This window comes from Amphiura filiformis, chromosome 13 (assembly GCF_039555335.1).
Source record: "Amphiura filiformis chromosome 13, Afil_fr2py, whole genome shotgun sequence".
NCBI classification, from domain to species: Eukaryota; Metazoa; Echinodermata; class Ophiuroidea; order Amphilepidida; family Amphiuridae; genus Amphiura; species Amphiura filiformis.
Window position 1 is genome coordinate 48,620,745 of NC_092640.1, and position 20,739 is coordinate 48,641,483.

At 37.1% G+C, this 20,739-nt stretch overlaps 2 protein-coding genes across 2 annotated transcripts; both read right to left on the reverse strand.

Annotated features, from left to right (window-relative positions):
* Nucleotides 1–1,511: 1,511 nt before the first annotated feature.
* LOC140168472 (uncharacterized) lies at nucleotides 1,512–3,787 on the reverse strand. Its single transcript, XM_072191870.1, has 4 exons — nucleotides 3,726–3,787; nucleotides 3,033–3,197; nucleotides 2,257–2,371; nucleotides 1,512–1,790 (listed from the first exon to the last, which is right to left on the reverse strand). Exons 2-4 carry the CDS (start codon nucleotides 3,195–3,197, stop codon nucleotides 1,666–1,668), a joined length of 405 nt encoding a protein of 134 aa, XP_072047971.1. The 5' UTR covers nucleotides 3,726–3,787; the 3' UTR covers nucleotides 1,512–1,665.
* A 23-nt stretch (nucleotides 3,788–3,810) lies between these two features.
* On the reverse strand, nucleotides 3,811–16,362 carry LOC140167733 (uncharacterized). The gene is made up of 5 exons (XM_072191027.1): nucleotides 16,154–16,362; nucleotides 7,680–7,906; nucleotides 6,840–6,931; nucleotides 5,573–5,666; nucleotides 3,811–3,897 (listed from the first exon to the last, which is right to left on the reverse strand). The coding sequence occupies exons 1-5, from the start codon at nucleotides 16,266–16,268 to the stop codon at nucleotides 3,811–3,813; spliced, it is 615 nt and encodes a 204-aa protein (XP_072047128.1). The 5' UTR covers nucleotides 16,269–16,362.
* Nucleotides 16,363–20,739: the final 4,377 nt, after the last annotated feature.

The following is a 20,739-nucleotide window of genomic DNA, read 5'->3' on the forward strand; positions in this document are numbered from 1 at the left end:
TGAACACGTAATGTACTTTGTACAGGCGATCAAATGCCTCTACAGCATTTGTCCCTCCTGGAATTGATGTGTTGTCTACAATAATGAAATATTCAGTTGGGTTGCCATTTTCATCACCCAGTGCGAGAATGAAGGGCTGTGCATAGATCACATCTTTGGTTTTTGCAAAGGCTTCTACATCTGTCCCAGTCTGAAAAGATAAGATAAATACTTACATTAGGGCTTGAAAACAAGTAACAATCTGACCGCCATGGTCGGTTTGATATCATCATGTTATCAAGGTTCTCTTTATTTCACTTGAAGAGACAAGTCCCCCCAATTTTCTGTGACATTGTCCCATTAAACTTAACATACTTTTGTGGCTTAGGCCAAAAATTAAATGTCTCAGCCTCCCGCCGAATTAAAAAATTCAGCATTTCTTTTTTAGGTTTTTGAGTTTTTAAAATCATTAAGAAAAAATATTGTGAAAGTTGGCTGCGAAGCAGCCAGAATAAAAAGAGGCCTAATTCTACAATATAAAAAGAATTTCCGCAAAGTGCATAGCCTTTTTGGACTAAAATAAATACTTACAAAATTGCATAGCACTTAGGGTTTTGGACCCACGGAAGCTGAGACATATCTTTTTTTTTTTGGGGGGGGGGCCCTTATTGCAAGAAAACAGCAACATGTCAGGGTTAAGATAATGAGTCCGAGTCAGCAGCTCCTTATTTGGTAAAATTCAGTTACTGCAATCAAAACTTACAAGCAAAGGAGTACTTTGTTAAGGGGGTACAACACCCCTGACCAATTTTGTGACTATTTATGCATTTTTCTCAAAATTTATAGCACCTTGATGACAAGTAAGATATGTATATTATTATAGGGGCAACGGCAAGGAATCCGATCTCTGCACTGGAAAATTAGTAACTCAAGACAAGTAGTTATTGATTTATGGATCAAATATTGATTTTCTCGCATTTTGACTGCAACTCCACAACAGTTGTCTGTACTGAAATTTAATTGCAATTTTAGAGAACCTTGGAACATTTCTAATCAAATCCATATGACATTTTGTCCAAAGTTGCTTTGGCTTTTGAGAAAATGCAAAAGTCTTTAAAAATAAGGCCCAGGGGTGTCGTACCACCTTAAATGGCAAAAATCAAACTCAAATCAGTTACACAAACTTACTTTCTCAAAAACGACATTTTCTTTTCAGGATTTTGATTTCCTGAGTGGCTAGAACCCTGAATCTCAAGATTACTTACTACTACCTGCCAGCAATGTGATGCTTGTCAACTCAGACTCAATAATGTCCATTTCATTTCCACAATGCCAGTACCGTGCTACATTTGAGACATCAATTTACCAGTTTTGCCCAGATTCACTCTCATTGCACTCAGTCTAATGCTCACGACTTTATTGTTCCTTGTGTCAAAGGCATTGCTTCTAACACCTTTTACAATGCCATCTGTGACTGGAACATATATCAATCAATTAATTGCATTCAAAGTAAAAAGAGAGAGGTCTTCAAGAGAGCTGTTAAGAATTTTGCCATGAGAGAGAAACTGCCGCACAAATTTGAACATGTGAAGACTTATTTCCATTGTTTTTCTTTGCTGCGCCATGCTCTGCAACCTTTTGTCAAAATGGACCCCATTGGAAATAAGTCTGAACATATATCTAGATTCAAGAGTAACTTACTTGTCTACGTTGCATTATGAATGAAAACACATCATATCCTTTGCTCTTAAACCCTTTGGCGGTCACTGTTGGAAGTTTCTTCAGGAGAAATTTAAACACATCCAGATCATCTGTAACAGCAAGATTTAGACCAATATTCAAGTCATTTTTTAGCTAAAATACTTTAAAGTTCGAAATATGAAATAAATTAATAATAATAATAAGGAATGATGCTCTTATACCTGCACACCTATCTTTCACCCTAACACTATTCCCAATGTAACAGTACTTTTGCATGAACTTAAAAAAAAAAAATTGTGTGAAAATTAATTACATTTTTTGCATACATTGTCAAGTTTGCTAGGGGGTCAAAAAAACAACAACAACAATACAATACATAAGAAGAGTAGGCTTCAATTTTGTCATATTTTGACACTCAAATTGCCATAACTTTTGAGCCGCTACTCTGATCAAGCTCAGATTTCTGATTATTGTGGAGCTCAACAAGCTCTATAAAATATCTATATTTAAGCAAGTTTATTAACTCTACAACGTTTGCTGTTAAAATGCATATGTTCAAATTTCATGTTTACTTACTGAACCTCGCAGCTTCCTCTGATAACTGTGTTAGCTTGGGTCTAAAGTAAGGGTTCCACTTCACCAACATTTTTGAACCACAACCGGGGTTCAACATGTCAAACTCAAAGTTAATCTGAAACATGAAAATTGAAAAGTGAATTAATTTAAAATACATCATGCTTATATTGTCCGCTGATAAATTACTTTGGGCAAGAATAAACAAAGCAAAATCTCTGAAAATCAGGAAGTACCCTGAAAACTGGTAAACCTCTTTATCAATAATTTAAACCATAATACCTTAAGAACCTATGGAATGTATCAAGCCATGCTATGTATATGTCACATAGGAACATTTTTTTTTGGAAGGGGGGAACTTATGTTTGCACTCCTTCAGATGACGGTCATAACATGTTTAGGTTTAGAATCATGAACATGTAGTCCATCTAGATGGCCTGATTTTACTGCAAACCCGCCGGTCCTGACTGGTGAATTTCCAAACCTAATCCATGCCCAGTCTAACATCTGGGATTTTTCAGATCCCCAGATGGTCATATCATGAGTTTGGGCCTGGTTTCACATTACACTTGCCTTGATTTTTCAAGGCAAGGTTTGGTGAAAGTCAATGGATTTTGCGAGTCTATCTTGATGGACTATGAACAGGTAAACAGTATTTTGAATTCATAAAGTCGAATTCTAACCCTGCAGGAAAAAGCTTTAAAAAAAACCCTACACACATGTTGATACTGTTTGTTGGTATTCATGAGACAGATCGTGATCTCCATTTAAATACTAACCAGGTCAGGACTGTCTCTGAATCTTGGCATTTCTGCAAGTTGGTTTGTGATAGAAGGTGCCTCCTTTACTAGTTTTGATCTGCGGTAGAAGAACGTGGCTTTCAAGTTCGCTTTAATTTGGGACGAATTCTCCCTCGTTGGAGGGTGGTATTTCAGCCACTCCATCTTGTGGAAGAAAAAAAAAACACATAAGATTACCTAACTTACAACATGAGAAATGCACACGACTTTATTTTTATCCACCTGTGTATTTTATCTGGATGTCCAAGGTGGATGGGCATTACAGTGGGTGATGCCACGCCCTTACATCTGTTATAATTACACAAAGCACCAAGCTCATGACTGCTATCTTATCTATGGGTAGCTGTGGTCACCTCTATACATTGATATCTAAATTAGTACCTGGTGCTTTGCTTCTTATGTCATCAAAGAATGTGTCCCTCTAAATGATAAATTTTTGATGTTTATAAACTGACTTGGATATGCTGGAAAATAATGAAAGAAATGAAGTTTTTCTTCAAAAGATATCACAACACAAGAGCCAAGTTTGTGATCAAAAGTATGATATTGACTATGTTGAAGCTGAATAATTCAACCCCTTTTTAATTATTAACGTATGCTATGTTACATTTACAAGAGGTGCACTAAATCTTTTGAAGAGCTAAAATTGTCACAAAACTGTATAGCACCCACCTGCTCCGGTACCTCTGCTGAGCACTGTTCTGTTTCATTGTCATCTGTGTCATTTTTGTTTTTTTTCTTGAGTTGACTTGTATTGCTAGGACCTCCTGCACGTTTCTGCACTCTGACGCATTGTTTTTAGTCTCCATTCTATAAAGCCTTCGCCCTCGCTAAAGAACAGCTCCTTCAAAGATAAGAAAATATCAGAAGTTGCAAATTTGTAAGATTTTTTATTTCTCTTGGTAAGTTCTGTGACAGGTTTTACTGAAGTGCCAATCATAGAATTGAAAATTACAGAATTTCCTTTATTCAGGGGTGTGGGTGAGCACAGAAGAAAATGGAAACCTCTGAACAAGATATTGGGAAAATATGAATTCTCTCACATGTAGTATGAGGTATCTTACAGATATAGTACGGAGCATATATGATGATCGGTATACCCAATGATCGTAAGTGAGGGTATGTCGTGAAACTAGTAGCAACGGTTGCCTTTTCCAGAGGTCTATACTTTGAATTTGTTTCTACGCTCACCTGTAATGGGTTTGAGCACTTTTAATTCCAAAGTTAGTCACCTCGCCTGTAAAATAGTACTTGTTATAGTACGGAGCATATCATATTTCCTCTTTTAAACCCCTCTCCCCTAAAAAACACCCCCTCTAAATTTGGCTACCAAAACCCTAATAAGCGCCCCACCCCCAATTCTACAAAGCACTTATATCCTTTATTGGCACCCACAAAACAACTTTTTGCTACCAAAATTGTAATAAACACCCTCCACCGAAAAAAATAAAAAAATCACGCCCTGGTGCGATTAATATTAACAAAAACCGGTATATAGAAGAGGAAAACTGAACCTAAAACTGAAGGGAAATCTTTAATCACCATTGAACAAGTTAAAGAGGAACTCTCACACATATTTACCAAATGTGGCCTTCACTTAATACACAGCAACAGTCCCAGAGAAAGACCACAGAAAAGATGGACTAAAAGAGGCACAGACTCTGAACGGATGAGCATTGCAAAATACCATAACGCATGCGTACACACACCAGGTCACTGTCAACTTTCAAATATTTGGATTAACTTGTTAACCAGCCTATATACAATGCTCCTATTTCATGATAGTTGAAGTAGCTTGTTGCTACATGTACGCATAATGGTTGATATGGCGAAGTTTATGAGTATGAACATCAATTTGATTTATAGAATGTTTAAATCTCCCACAACCAATCAATATGACCTAATATGGTATTACCAGCTTTGTTATAACAGGGAAACTACAAGAATTTTGAATCTTTATCAGGGTAAAATTATAGGCTATAGACCACTTGATGACCTGTGATGTTAATGCCCAGCATTTTCCCTGTCTTGCCCTGCAATATGGCTGTGCATTGTAAGGGCCGTACTATTGAAACTAGCGCCATCCATGATGCAGGCTGGGAAATAAGTGGGGGCCAGGGGCCGTTTAGCCCCTGGTTCATTAAAACTAGCCCCTGGTTCCCTGTAAAACCCTGTGAACCAGGGGCTATTTTTTTACCAAGTAGCCCCTGGTCCGGCGCTTCTTATTTCCAAGCCTGATTGAGTGAGGTATCAAAAAGTACACAACAATTTTTTCCATCCATTGACTAGCCCCTGGTTCATTGAAAATAGCCCCTGGTTCCCTGTAAAACCCCGTGAACCAGGGGCTATTTTTTTTTTTTTTTTTTTTCCTAGTCCGGCGCTTCTTATTTCCCAGCCTGCCATGATGACAATACAAGATTGTGAAGTTCAAGTTCCTGCCTTTGTTTATAAACACCATGGGTCAAATGGTCTATAGTACTAAGAATGTATGTTTGCATTTGGTTAATACCGGTACTCACATAGCCTTTACATCCAGGTGTACGATCTTTGAAACATGGAAATTCTGTCACCAACGCCTTTGCCATTGCCTCCTTTTCTTGAGTTCTGGGGTACCTAAAGAAATATACAAGTTAATTAGTACTAAGCCATTCTGTGGTTCAAGTTTCAATCACAAAGCCTCCATATTTCATACATCCCAGTCCTCCCTCCATTACTAAACTGTTCGCGTGCATAAATAGTTAGCCAATTTCATGGTGTTGAATTACAACATTTTCATGCACAGAAATTTTTATAGGGTTTTGCTGATGTTTTGCCATTTGGGCTGTTACTTGCATTAGCAAAATTTTGATGCCACAAAACTGTCTAGACTTTGGTAAATGCACAACATTTTTGTCCCGATCTCTGGGAAAAATCACATATATTCACTATTATCCATCAATAAGGAAAATGTAGCACAGCCTAATTCACTTTTACTTATTACTTAGGTAAAGGTCCGTTCATACTACACCGTAATTGCACCTCCACTGCAAAACACTTCAGTGCGTTGTCGCAATAAAGTTAAATTTATTTTAACTCGGGAGTTGCAGCAAAAAGTAATCAATATATCGGCACTAATACAACGCACCGCAACAAAATGCGGCATAGTATGAACAGAACTTTAACGTTCCTGAATTTTATTTTTTCCCAATGGTCGCAGTTTATAATTTGGTCATAAAAATTATTACACATCCCAAAATTGAGGAAAAGCTACCAATTTTGATTCATCAGAGCATAGCATTTAATGTGTACACTTAACACCCATCTGATTTACTTCAAGTTGTTGCACTTTCTGACAAATTCATGATATTATCATTTGTTTACATGCATCACATTCCCATAAGCGTGTGAAATTGTGTTTAGCAAATTGTCAATGTGTGTAGCATTTTGGGATGTGATTGCTACATAATTTAGTGCGCGCATTTTGCTTAGCAAAAGTGCTATGCACAATTTTTACTACATAGCAGCTTCAACAGTTTGCGTAGCGAACTGCTATGCGATACCAGCATAATTATGCCCTGAATATAACCTTTTTTTTTCATTAAAGTCTTAATGCTAATTAATTGTTTCAATTGGCCAATATAAATGTTACAATCTGTGTACCCCATCATGGTAGGATGTTAGTGGAAAGCAAATCATGAGTAAATTGACTATCAACTTGATATAAAGTATTATGGATACTTACAGATCTCCAGTTTTCTCTGTCAAGTGCTTTGTAAGGATTTTTACCACAAGCTTTCTCAAGGAAACCAGTTCCTGTCCAGACACGTTCCTCCTTCCAGCTGCTGAATTATATCTTTACCCTTTGGGTCCCCCTTCATAATCTCAGCAACTTGAAAACCCTGTATTTAAAAATAAGTAAATACAAAGGGTTGGGGATTTACATCAAGCCATCTTGATACACATAGAACCAACACCTACATTTACATGCTGGTAAGATTTACAATGATCAGGGTTGTGACCAGATGGTCGGCACAAGACAGTTCTCAAAAATCCCAACCAGCTCTGACAATGTTCAGACAATGGCCACCAGTACTTTTTTCAACTAGATGCCAAGTTATTACTAAAAAATTAGAAATATATGCAGAACTGGCAAAATTCTTTTTATTATTGTTTATTTACTATAAAATCCTTGAACACAAAATATGGGATCCCTATCATCCATAACATTGCTTGCATCATGAAACTACTACTTGCATGCACCCATTGCTGGAAGCACTGCGCTCCGTTCGCCTTACTCACTATGCTCACCTCCAAATTAACTGGCTTTAAAGTTAGCCTAGCCCTATAGTCATTAGTCACAACCCTGACAATGATGGATGCATAATGTATGGTATACAAAAACGCAACACTCGCAGTAATATGCCCCGGGCATTGCAAACAATATGCCCGGGGAATATTAAATTTGTCTTGCTTTCGACTTAGTTAGATTATGCCTGCGCTTTTAACCAATCAGATGCCAGGAATCTTTAAATGAGGTATATAAAACTGTATAGTTACTGTGGGGTATTGTACAGTACCCGCACATGCACACATATCAGAGTCACACAGACTACTTGCCCTAAGTTCTAGCTTGTACAAATATTTTACCTGAGATGCTGTATTGTTGCCTGCTGTGTTGGAAATCTGGGAAAGTGCAGTTCCTCCTGCAGAAGCTTCTTGAGAACCATCTACTGCATGTGTGGATGATACTGCTTCAACTTTTCTCCCATCTATTGCAAGTGCTAGCTTTCTCCTCTCACCAAAATTTAGTCCAAACTCCTTCAAGTCGCTCTCATCTATGGAGTTGAGAACTTCTGTTGTATCCACACCATTAGCTGAAAATAAAAATTGATAAAGTTAAATATAAAACCTCACAGAATCTATACTGACCAATGGCAATGAATTATGTATTTAGCATAAAAATCCCACCTGAGTTACTATACTTATATTCATATTTGTTGTCACCCATCAAATGTGACAAGGCTGTACCCATCCAATAACCTTTTTTCATAGTGGAAAACTTCCATGCTGATATAAAGTGGACTACATTGTGTCCAAAAATGTTAATTTACACTGCACTTCAAGCAAAATTGAGTGCAGAAAGTTGTTTTGACAAAAATAAAGGTTCGATACCCAACCTGAAAACAATTTTTGTTTTATCACTCTCCTGAGTTTTCTAAGCTCATTAAGCTCAATTTACAATAATTGTGAGCTCCGAGTCCATAAACTGCTGTCCATAACATATCTAATTGAAAGAGAGCTTCAAGGAGTACACTAAGTTTGAGCTCCTCAGGTCTGACAGGGAACGAAAAACAAAGCAGCAAAACTTAACATTTAGTTATTCTGATACTAGGCATCCATCACGCCTGAAAGAAAATGTAAAATTTCCTGGGAATGTGTGTGTGTATACAAACTTCCCTCTAAAATTTGTTTATTTGTATGCCTAAATTTTCCTTCTGAACACAAAAAGCTTCCTAGGAATGAGCTTCCCAAATTAAACATTTTTTCCAGTAGGAGTGGGCTATACGGGGGGCAAAATGCTTTTTGGTCGCTTTGCTCGGTTAACAGTTTTTTAAACAAATTGACCTATCTCAACATGAAATGACAAATTTTTTGAATATCACTCAAACAATAAAGTGTGCCGCTCCCTCAAGTGTTGCCATATTGTATCCTGTGAAACTACTGCTTTTTGGTGCAAAATCCTTCAAAATTTTGTCACTTCATGTTGAGATAGGTCAAGTAGAATTCAAAAAATGTTAATGGAGCAAAACTAAATTTGACCCCAGCATAGCCCACTCCTATTTCCAGGCATGTATCTGTGTAATGAAAATTTGTACCTTTTTGTCAATTAGGTAGAATTGTGAGTTGATCCATCCAGAATTAGTACACAAGATATCTCAGAGGAATATAGTAGTTTCCGTCATGCTCATCGAAACTTCTTAATGCTGAATGGGGAAGATGATCATGGAGTTCACTGGCTTTCACTAGGCTATGTACAGGGGGATCATCAATGATAACAGTGTAGGCATGGTAGTGAGGCACAAATTCTCCAGTGGTACACTTCTTGATTACAAAGTGAGCCTGATCTTGTTCACCCTGAAGTCCAACTAAAATTGATGTAATACACCCAAAAACCGGTACATGTGCATGTTCATCATCATCCAATACATCAACTATTACATACAAATTAGGACGATATGCTGTTCCAAATATCACTACTTCATGGGCCACAAATACTTCGGTTACATCTGGCTGCAGGTCCTGTACAACCTGACCACCTTCTAGGCTTTCTACTTCGACAATGTCGCCACTTGAACACTCAAATCTGGTCTCTATTCCACTTTGCCAGGTAGCACAATGATGTATTTGCATTTTTGATGCAGCTGATTTAGATATGTTCTTGAAGTTTTGATTAACATGACCAATTCTCTTGATGAAACCATTTTTGGCTTCAAACTTGAAGCAAGTTGCATTTGCCAACGGACCTGCTTTTAGAATGCATGTAGCATAATGTATCATATGATGGTGCTTGTTGATTAGGTTTCTGTCTGGGAATATCTCTTTGAAATGGGTATGGTGCTCACATATCAAGTGCTTCAGGTAAAAGACGTGTGATCTGTGAACAGGTACAGCTAAAATAATATCAAGGCATCTCAACAAAAGCAGCAATAGTTCATAATATGCATTTCCAACTGGTACCTTGTCACCAATAAGAAATGGAAGCATCCTAAGGAGGCAAGCCATTTGTGCTGCCTTCTGTCCAAGTTTGTGGTCGCTGTCATTCAATAATCCCACTCTGTTCACATTTACAGTTGGTTTATTCTTTCTGTCGATGAAAGGATAGGCAAAGCTTCTTAACCTTTCATTGAATTCATTAATAGTCATAATTCCATCTTCAACTAACAACTGTCTCAGAATCAGTTTAGCCCAAAAGCACCAACTCCCTCAAAAATATCATGCATCACATCAAAATTGAAATTTGATGCATTATGGAAATAGCGAAGGTCATTCACGCAACAGTATCCTCTAACACCAGTATCTGAATTCCCACGAGGCATTTGAACAGCCTCCGCTGCATGTTCATCATGTGCTTCTATGCTGCGCATCTCAAAGTCATCCTCAATAAAGTGCTCTTGAGCTGTCTCTCTATCACACAAACATTGTCTACAGAAGTGCCTTGCAGATGGAGAGAGAAGATTGAACACTGCGTGCACCGCAAGTGTGTCACCAACAACATTTGTGAGAGCAGCACGGACGCAAAGAGGTCCATATCCTTTCACCTCGAGCATGACTCCTTCATCAGATTCTAGTTTTTCCATCTCTCTTATAAACGGCCTTAAAATAGCTTCGAACCCATTTTTGCTCAAATCAAGAGTATGACAAAGTGCAAGTAAATGAATAGATTTCATATCTCTATTGAACAACTTAGGAAGATTATCAATGCTAAAATAAAAGATGCCTTGCTTATGGATCACTCGCTTGGAACCAAGAGGATTAGCCACCTCTACGTCATCATAATAGAGAGTGATTCTTATTGTGTTTGGGTGTCCATTAAACATGCCATGCTCAGTATACTGCTGTCCATCTTTGTAAAAAAAAAAAACCCATCTTCACTTCTCTGTTCATTTTCTATCAGAGTTCGCAAAGAAGCTGTAGAGAGAATTGCCTGTAAAGTCTTTGTAATGGGTACATATAGGAAAGTCTCAGTAACAAGGTTCTGCTTGTGTGTGCTGGTGGTCCTGTCTACATGCTGATCATACCTACTTCCTGGCAGTGACAATGTTTCGGGAGGAACAAAGTTGCAGTTCTCACGGAAGTATTTGTTTTGCTGATCTATAGTTTTTAATCCTTCAAATGGATTTGAAACACTATTAAAATTCGACAAAACACCCTGGACATCATCTGAATCAAAGTCTATATTGTTCCTCTGAAATAAATCAGTTACTTGTTGCTTCAGTGCTCTTACATTATCAGCTACCAATGATTCTGTAGCATCTATGTATTTATTCACTGATGTTAATGTAGTTGTTGCTGTACCCCTCATATGCAAAATGAAAGAAGCTGCATCCTTCTTAATCAGTTCTGGGTCTAGTGCACAAGTATCTGGCACATCTTCAACATCGCTAGGAGTAGAATCTGTATCAGTATCCACGCCATCATTGTCATCCACGTCAACATTTTCACCAGGATTCACATCATCATCATTTTCAATGACTGGCTGTGGTTCAATAACTGGCTGTGGTTCAATAACATGTTTGTGATGCCGATTAATGTGTTTTAAACAGCAATTTAACAATACAAATGACTGCCGACAACCACCTTGATAGCAAATGTATTTTTCACGGCTAGTTAATTGATGAAAAACTCGTAGATGCAGTGCCAACTTCCTAGTGTTAATAAATTGTTTTTTGCATTTGAAGCATACAACAGCCATTTTCCATGTTCAATATTTAGTACAAAGTGGTTGTACTGCTTTCAAAGTTGTGCTGTCTCTCGTCTGCTACAGCGTACATGGTGTAAGTGTATTCCATCTTCGTGAAACTGCCAAATAAACAAAGATATAAAAATTCATGTAAAAGTAGGCCTACTCTACGAAGGCAGTATTAGGTGTAAATTGAGCCAGGTGTGTTTTGTGGGAAAAGTCCAATGGCTGAAGATTTTATTTAATATTAATATTTTTCTTGTTTTTGAGTTCCTATCCCAATGCACTAATAAAATAAAAAGTAATGTATGAATATTGCCAACTTGGTGTATGAAATAAATCAAGTTGAATTCTGATGTAACACTCCTGACGAGACAGAATTTCTCTTTTCAACCCGCTCTAAAAAGAAAACGGTTTTGATATCATGCAAGTTTTATTTTTTCCAAGTTTGGCCCAAATGTTGCTTTTACTTTAAACAGACTGAAATTTTTTATTACTGTCATCATAACCTTACAATGCTACACAATCTGGTGAGAAGTGATTTTTGGAACATTTTATTTTTCGCACCATGTAATTTTCACATGTTCCTAAGTAGACTATTAAGCGACTAATATGAAAGAATTTGGTACTTAATAATAGCAGACACTTCACAAAATGCCATGAAAACCCATGCAACACTTTGCAACTTGTATATTTTTACAGTGCATGATTAAAAACAAGTACCTCTTTTCTTGTCACGCTAAAGTGTAACACTCCTGACCATATGGGGAAGAAAATTGGGCATATTATTTTTACATGACAGCTATGACACTACAAATTGCTGTGGTTAAAGAGAAAATCATAACACAATTTTTGAAAGATGAATTTCTTTGCTGGTCTTTTTCATTTGCATAGCAGGCATCAAAAACCAAACGGTGCCATTATTTTTGACTTTACCCATATATGATGCACATGTGAAACTGATAAAAGACTTTTGAAAAAAATCTGGTCCATTTTGTTGGACTACACCCAGTGTTTAATTTACCAGAAAAAAGTTACTTGCATTTGTGCAGGTAACATAGCTTTTTTAGGTAATCTTACCTGCACAGAATTATGTCTTCAAACATAAAAGAAACTTTTCTGAATTCTGCCTGGACGAAAAGTGGAAACTGGTGTAATTTTGTAAGCTTTCTTTTAAAGGTGCTCGGTCCGATTTCTCTGAATGGATTTATTTATTCAAATGATGCATCGTCACCCAAAAGATCTTGGTTTCAAATTTCAGTCAAATCGGTCAAACCGTTTGGATGTATGAAGAGATTACGTATAGGCCTATATTGCAACTGCCTACAAAAAAAATACATGTATGTCTTATTAAAAACTTCAAAATGGTACATATTTCAGCTGTAAAATTTACAAGGGGTTATAAGCTAATTATGAGCTTTCTTCTGATACCAAAATTTCAGAAGGTTTGAAAAAAAATCTGAAAAAAAATTGGAGTGATCGGACCGGGCACCTTTAACATCAATTGAGAGGTACATGTTTCTCAGCCTTTAATCTCATCCCAACTGTCTTTAGGGCCAAAATTCTGCCTGCACATGTACAGGTAAGTCTTGAAAAGTTACCTGCACAGAATCAAAATCACCTGCATTTGTGCAGGTGGTAAATCGACCACTGACAACACCCTAAATAGGTCCGCTTACTTGGACTACGACCCCAGTAGAACCACTACATGATGAACTATTATTGAAATAATTAAATCTCGTACAAATAAATCTGGCAGTGTTGCGTAATGCGGAAGGGTCAACACGTCTGTTGATTGGCAGTTACTTGTCAGAGTGATCGATGCACAACGATGTGATTGGTCGTATTGGAAGGTCGGTCATGCATTCACTGCGTGGCCAAGTGCTTGTGTGGTGCGCTATGGTACGCACTCACAGCGTTCAAATGCTCATGTTTTTGTCCGAGATTTAATGATTTCAATAATACATGGTCAATACGAAACTAACAATTTCAGATTTTTGAAAAAAATCAGGTCCATTTTGTTGGACTAGCTTCAACCCTAAAATTAAAATAGATTTCGATTAACAATTTTAATGTATTTTATGGAAAAACAAAATAAAATGATAAATTTCAATAAAAATTCAAAATGAATTGAAAAATAAATTTTGACAAACATATTTAAAAGCATTTTTTATTAATATGGCCAAACAAAAAAATTAAAAATAATTTTGTAAGAACGCAATCTTTTATTAATATATTTAATCCAAAAGGAAAGTGGAAAAGTGAAAAAAAAAAAAAAAAAACAGTGAAAAATAAATTTCGACAAACATAATTTTCGAGAAACCCTGCACGACTCGCTGTGAATTTTGATACGTATTTGCGAGTGACCCGACAGTGACACTGTATAGATGGTGGAACACCTGAACATGTACACAAAGTTTTGGCCGAATCGCATGTCCGGTGTAGGAGTAAGGTTGCGTTGTTTGGAAAAAATTTTTCGAGAAACCCTGCACGACTTAGTTTAACTATAGTCTGATTTACTAATTCGTGAACATCTAAAACACTCACATCGCGTACCTCGCAGAGATCACCATGTCAACGAGATTAAGTAGGCCCTAATAAATAGAAAATAGGTCACGTACGCGTATAGCATTGTGCGCGAGCAGGGTCTTAACCAGAATTTCAAAACTACCCGTCCAAAACCACCCGTTGATCGCGTCCAACCCATTCTGCATCGGGAAATCAGCAAATCAGTATCGCAAATTTCACTGTATGGGGGCGCTATCAACCCGGAAGAGATCGTGGTTCTCCACAAAAAACGGGATATAATTACAATCATATTAAAGTAACAATGCTCAATGGTTGCGCCCGCACTCCTGCGCTAATACGTTAAACTACAGCGAAAATTCCAAGATTAGGCTACACACATTTTGGACACAATATAAATATTATTTTGATTAAACTTTAGTACAGTACGGTACTACAACAACTTTTATAAATGTGGATAGATGTTTGCCGTATTTTGAGTCGTAAAAGCTGAAGACGAAGTCAAACGTAAACAGGACTTTTTATTTGTTTATTTTTATTTTTTACTTGCTTGTGAAAATGCCCGTTGACAAAGACGGCTTCGTAATTTTCCACCCGTCCAGTTTTGAAACTGCCCGTTCAAAAGACAGGTCTCTGGATAAGACTAGTCGGGATTATGCACTTTCAGTTTCTCACGCGTTTGAACGGGAATTGGATTGCGTACTTTTCGATGTCTAGTGAGCAAATTTCTTCAATATTTTGAGAAAATGATGTCAAATTTTCTATTCTATATTGTTTGGTAATAATGTCTTTTGCCAATAGTATGTTTAAAGTTGTAATTTTGTGTGTTTGATCGCAAGGATCGGATATTTTCGTTCCCGATTCGAATTCTGAACCCTTCGCAAGGGTGCCGATTTCGGCAGAACTTTGACGATAATTTTACCTTTTTGGACACTAAAATGCATTCGATCCTTAATTTTGTTTCAACCGAGTCTTAAATTAGCAAGCACAATAAGGTTGGTACCACTTTTATATACATTGATACAATTTTAAAGATTTTTTTTCAAGTTTCTAACCGGCGCAAAGCGTTAAGTGTGTATTTCCCATTGACATCCAAAATGGGAAATACGAGTCTGATGGACATAGGAACGGCGTCCATGAGACTAAGCGAGTCTAGATAAGACCTTGTGCGCGAGTGTTGGACGCAAAATTACACGCGTAGGTAGGCATGTTCACAAACATTTCAAACTATTCAAATCAGGACAAAAATGATTCAGCTGGAAAGGTCTTAAAATTCCCTTTAAAATGAGGAGTCAACCAGCTCACTGGGGTCAGGAATAATGGAGATATGGCAATTTAAGTGCCGTTAAATGTCCCTATTCTACAATACAGGCTTCGTACTGAAAAGTGTGTCCATAAATCCCCATAGTATGAGAAATTCATGGAATTCATGGAAAAAACACTGTTTGTACTAGCTAAAATTGTATTAATTTTACACTTAAAATGATATAAAATGAATTGAAACAGATTTTATTTGATCAATACCACTATCAACAAGTTAATGGAGAGCTAAACCATGACCGTAGGTAAATGTTCACGAATTAGTAAATCAGACTATCGCTATGACCTTTTTTTTACTTTCTAAAAGTAACCTATATCAGACAACAGTTAAAGCTTAATCACATGAAAAAATATCCAGCAGCATCAGCATGAAGTTCTGCAGCAAAGTTCATACCATCATGACTCATGTAACAGTCATGACAGTAAAGTTGATCATTCATGTTGTCATGCATGTACCATTAGGCATTACGGTTACCGAGCATGCCAAGCTTGCCAAGTGCGAGTCCAAGTTTACCTATAAATTAACCTATTCTCATCCCACCATCATGATCATGATCATCACATCATTCTAGAATTTATTTAAGACCATAAATTACTCAAAATGTATTCATGTTGCGATCTCACGCAAAATACGTACCATAGTGATAAAGCATGCACTGATAGTGATACTACTACTAGCCATGCAGTGCTATATACAGTACACGCACAGCGCAGCGATAAATGCAATAGAATGTATGCGTTCATTTCTGTACAACCAGACCGTCACTTCATTGGCAATTTATACAATAACTAATTCTACAAATAAATGTATTACCTGCGAAAATCTCCATGATTTTATCTGAAAATCCTCGCTCACGCAGAAATGTTTCGACATCGTTGGTCGCCATTGTGGTGAAAAGACTGAAAGTTTCATCGTTCGCTTGACGCATCGTGATTGGTTGCCTCGCTTCCCGCCTCGCTTTCAGTGCCGATAATTTTTATCACTCGGTAGACGAGTGGTCGAAATTCACTCGGGAATATGGCATTGAGTGGTAAAATCGGACCACTCGATGAAGGAGTGAACCAATCCGAAAACGAAATGGTTACATTATCACTCAAATAGGAGTGAAAAGTACTCAATTAGGAGTGAAAGTCAGTTCACTCTAATCAGAGAGTGGAAATTTCACTCTTTTACATTTAGAGAGTAGTCGAGAAGGCCTGGGGTAGGGACATTGCCAAATAACGCAAAAAGGCGGGCCTTTTGAATTACAGCGAAGGCACTTGTTTTTAACGTTCGAGAACAGCAAAGGTACATGGTGCACATGTCTAGTTTTAGGCAGAAGTAAACACGAGGTCCCGGGTCTGCTTTTGGTAAAATATGAGACTTGTCATTATACTTGGTTGGAAATACAGGCTGAGTCAAAAAGAAGTAAACTCATGTTTGAGGGGCTGTAACTCGAGATCAGCAAGGAATCTGCTAAAAATTAAAATACCACTGAAAAGAGCAAATTCTACTCGTCTACATTAAAAAAGAATTGTTGCAATTGCTCACAGCAAACTCAAGTTATACTCATTTGAATACAACCCCCCATTTTTGTAGCTGCACACGGTTTCATTTCCCAAGTAGGGGCCTACATTATATTGATTGGTAAGGCGCGATATTCAAATGCAAATAAAGTTCTTTGGCAGGTGTGGTTTCGATCAATAATTCCTACATGTTAAAGGGTACTTTTCAATATGAATTTTACCTCATTGCACTACATTATAATAAAACGAGCCAAATGACAACATGGCACCACAATTTACCGCACGGGAGCGCACGTCTCTGTCGTCGAGGTATCATGAAACTAAGAGTCCCACTGAAGTTCAGCGTCTTTTTCGTCTCCAATTTCCTACAGCTAACCGGGTTTCATGTAAGGGAGCAGTATATAAGAATGTGAACAAGCTCAATGTGCATGGGACACTAAGGAACAGACAGCCGGAAGCTTCAGGCAGACCACGAACTGCTAGATCACAAGTGAACATTGCTAGAGTTAGACATGCGTTACAGCAAGACCAAAGATCAGATCAATCCTTTACCCATCATTCCCAATCAAGCTTCTGCCGGATCGTTCGTAAAGACTTGAATTAGTATCCCTACAAAACTATAGTACCGTCATGGACTTTGTTGAATATTAATTAAAAGCAAAAGTTGTCTTTTCAACAATAAATCCTGTTAGCACTTTGCTGATTCGTCGAAATTGAAATGGATGAAAATCAATCAGCCGTGTGCAGCTACAAAAATGGGTGGTTGTATTCAAATGAGTATAACTTTAGTTTTCTGTGATCAATTGCAACAATTATTTTTTTCATTTAGACGTGCAGCATTTGCTCTTTCCAGTGGTATTTTTATTTGTAGCAGATTCCTTGCAGATCTCGAGTTACAGCCCCTCAAACATGAGTTTACTTCTTTTTGACTCAGCCTGTAGGACGTCTTTAAACTTCAACAAATTTAGGACTTGAAGGGAAGCAACATTATTGTGCAAAAATGTCGAAAATGATAAAAGCAGTTATTACAAATGACATTAATTATCTCCAAACGAAACAGAGGAAATATATTGACTGGTCTCATGTGAGAGCTTGTACTCTGGACAATGTTAACTGAAGCAAATCAAACAACAATCTGCGAATGGGTGGGATGATCGATATTACATGCTGGAAATGTATGAAAATTGCCAAATTTCATGTAAATAGGGCTCGAAATATTACAAAAAGCTGTGTAAATAGAAATTTAATAATTCATGGGTTTTTTTATGGATGATCTCAACCTGAAATAATCAGAAAACGTGTAAATATAAACTTCTCACTAAAACGATGACCACTCTCTTTGTACTATTACTTGTTGTACAAATGTAACAATAGTAGAATAATATTTATATTTTAATCAGGGTTTCAAATATTTTCTAGGGATACGCCCGTTTTAATCTTTGGGGGTTAGTAAATAGAACTAAATTTCAACGTTTGCTATTGTAGGCAATATCAAAATGTTCAGAGAAAAAAAAGAGCCTTGTTTCTGTCAAAATAACACATATTTGACCACACATTATAAATAAACTAAAACCTTAACAGCTCGACAAAGGTGGTGTCATGAGCTGGATGTTTGTGTTCTACTACTATTTCAAAAGGCAGCACTCTACATCTTTAATTCCTGAGAAAATATAAAAAATACAACAATCCCTCATTTCCGTTAATAAATCGACTCGTTTTTAGCCAGTGACTGTAGACCATTGGTTTTTATGCAAAATTCTGTGACGTAATCAAGTGTGCGATATCATTTTTGCATATGGTGTTTGAGACAAAATTACAATGTTTATGTGATCATAGAGAAATGCCTTGAAAATAATCCATAATATGGGCCGGGTCACAAGAAAACTTTCTTCCTTAGCGTGTATGCATAGTGCAATGGTAGTGTACAATGTAGCCATATGGCCTTTCAATTATTATTGAAATGTGTAAAATTGCGAGATTATTTATCGTGGACTTTGGACTTTACTCATGCATTTGAAACAAACATATGGTATGATATGTTCCAACGAACAGTCATGGCGTCATAATCAGCATCATTAATAACTAAGCGTTGTTGTATCAGAAAACATTATGTACGGTAAGAGAAATAGAAACTGAAAGTGATTATAAAGAAATAATTCATACCTATGGTCGATAATATCTGTTTGTCGACAATCTTGATTCGTGCCTCCGACGAACCTAACAAAGGATTCTCACGACAAAGGTTTGTTGGCGTGGTGTGTATAAAGGAGTTGGTGCAGCATAGTAATACTCCATTAGCTATAGGGTGGGTGGGTGTATATCGCGGGGGGTATTTATGTGGGTGCCTTTGTAAAATGCATAGAACAGGGATACACTGACGTACACCTACACAAATATCTTCACGTAGAAAACACCTGCAAATGTGGATCTTAAAATCACTGATAAAAATTAGTACTTTTAAAAGTATCGTAAAATGAGCCCAAGGAGGGGATATAGGGCGTGTTTAGCTATGTTGGGTATCGCATAGTCCCTTAATCACTAACTATGAACTTCACGGGCACAACGGGGACTTGGACGCAGAAGTGGTTTCATTGGATAGATCATATGAAAATGAAGATATGGCTCGTTCTTAATAATGACCCCGTTCTCAATGTTGTATACACATGTTCCCGTTCTACAGGAAGGGGTGTGTGTGTGTTGAGGGTGTTTGTTGCTTCTATCATAGAATTTATACTCTTATTAATGTTCTTCTATTGTTAAAGCTAAAACATAAAGGATAAAGGTCTTTGAATAATGGCGCACCAAATTCAACAGAACGCAGACAACTGTCTTAAAGCGATTGACGAAGTTTGTCGGGTAGCCGTTCCTTCCATAAAACAGTGCATCAAAACGTGGCAACAAAGACATGTACAAACGTTGCAAACTTGCACCAGTAAAACTTGTCATACAATAGGAAAACCGAAAGCCAGTAATGGGTCATGTCCGTCATGTGTGAAATGGGGTAAGGCCTTAGAAGCAGAGACGTCAGGTGGAGCACAGATACAATGGAGCAATGTGAATCCTACTCTTATTTGCACGGATCCCTTCGAGTTGGCCAAATCTTTTGTGTTACGAATGAAATCAAGCAAAGTCTTAACTGGTTTTGGTGACCTTGATTCGGCGAGTCTTCTGATGATAATGAAAGGATTTAAAGAATTCCATCAAAACGATGCAAAGTTTCGTCATGTGATCGGAAAGGTAATAATTAATGTATGATTTTAGAGTCTGAGTTTTCTTGTTACCCTTGTATCCTTAATTGATGGCCTATATTTTTGGTTGACTAGAACCTTGGCAATCTGATTTGTCCTCTTCTTGTAGTGTAGCTTAATGTGTATTAACAATGAAAATATTCATAATACTGCAGAAAACAGTTCTTTCAGAAAATAAATAAATGCGCGATGCGCTAATTTCTTTATAGTGTCCTTTGTTTAGTTTTTAAGGATGTTTCTTCCCACGGAAAACTAAAAACCCAACATGCTTTCTAATTTAAACTGTAAAAGCTACACGCGCGGTTTCGTTTTTTTTTTTTTTTGTCTAATTGTATGCAGTTTCGTGCAGGTTTTTCAATTACGGAATGAAATTTCACATATGAGTGTTGATACCAAAAGGCATGTAAATAACACAAAACGTAAGCAGTATTTTGATGACATCAATAAACTGGTCGACTACTTACACCGTTTTCATCCAAGTTCATTTACATCAGAGATGGTTATCAAATTGAAAGACGAAATCAACGTGAGTTACGAATCAAATAAATAAACACGTACATTTATTACATTTTATTTAATTGCAGCTTGTAGTTTTTTGACTAAACTTGCTTTGGGATCCAAATTTGGTGTGGTTATTTGCTTGTCT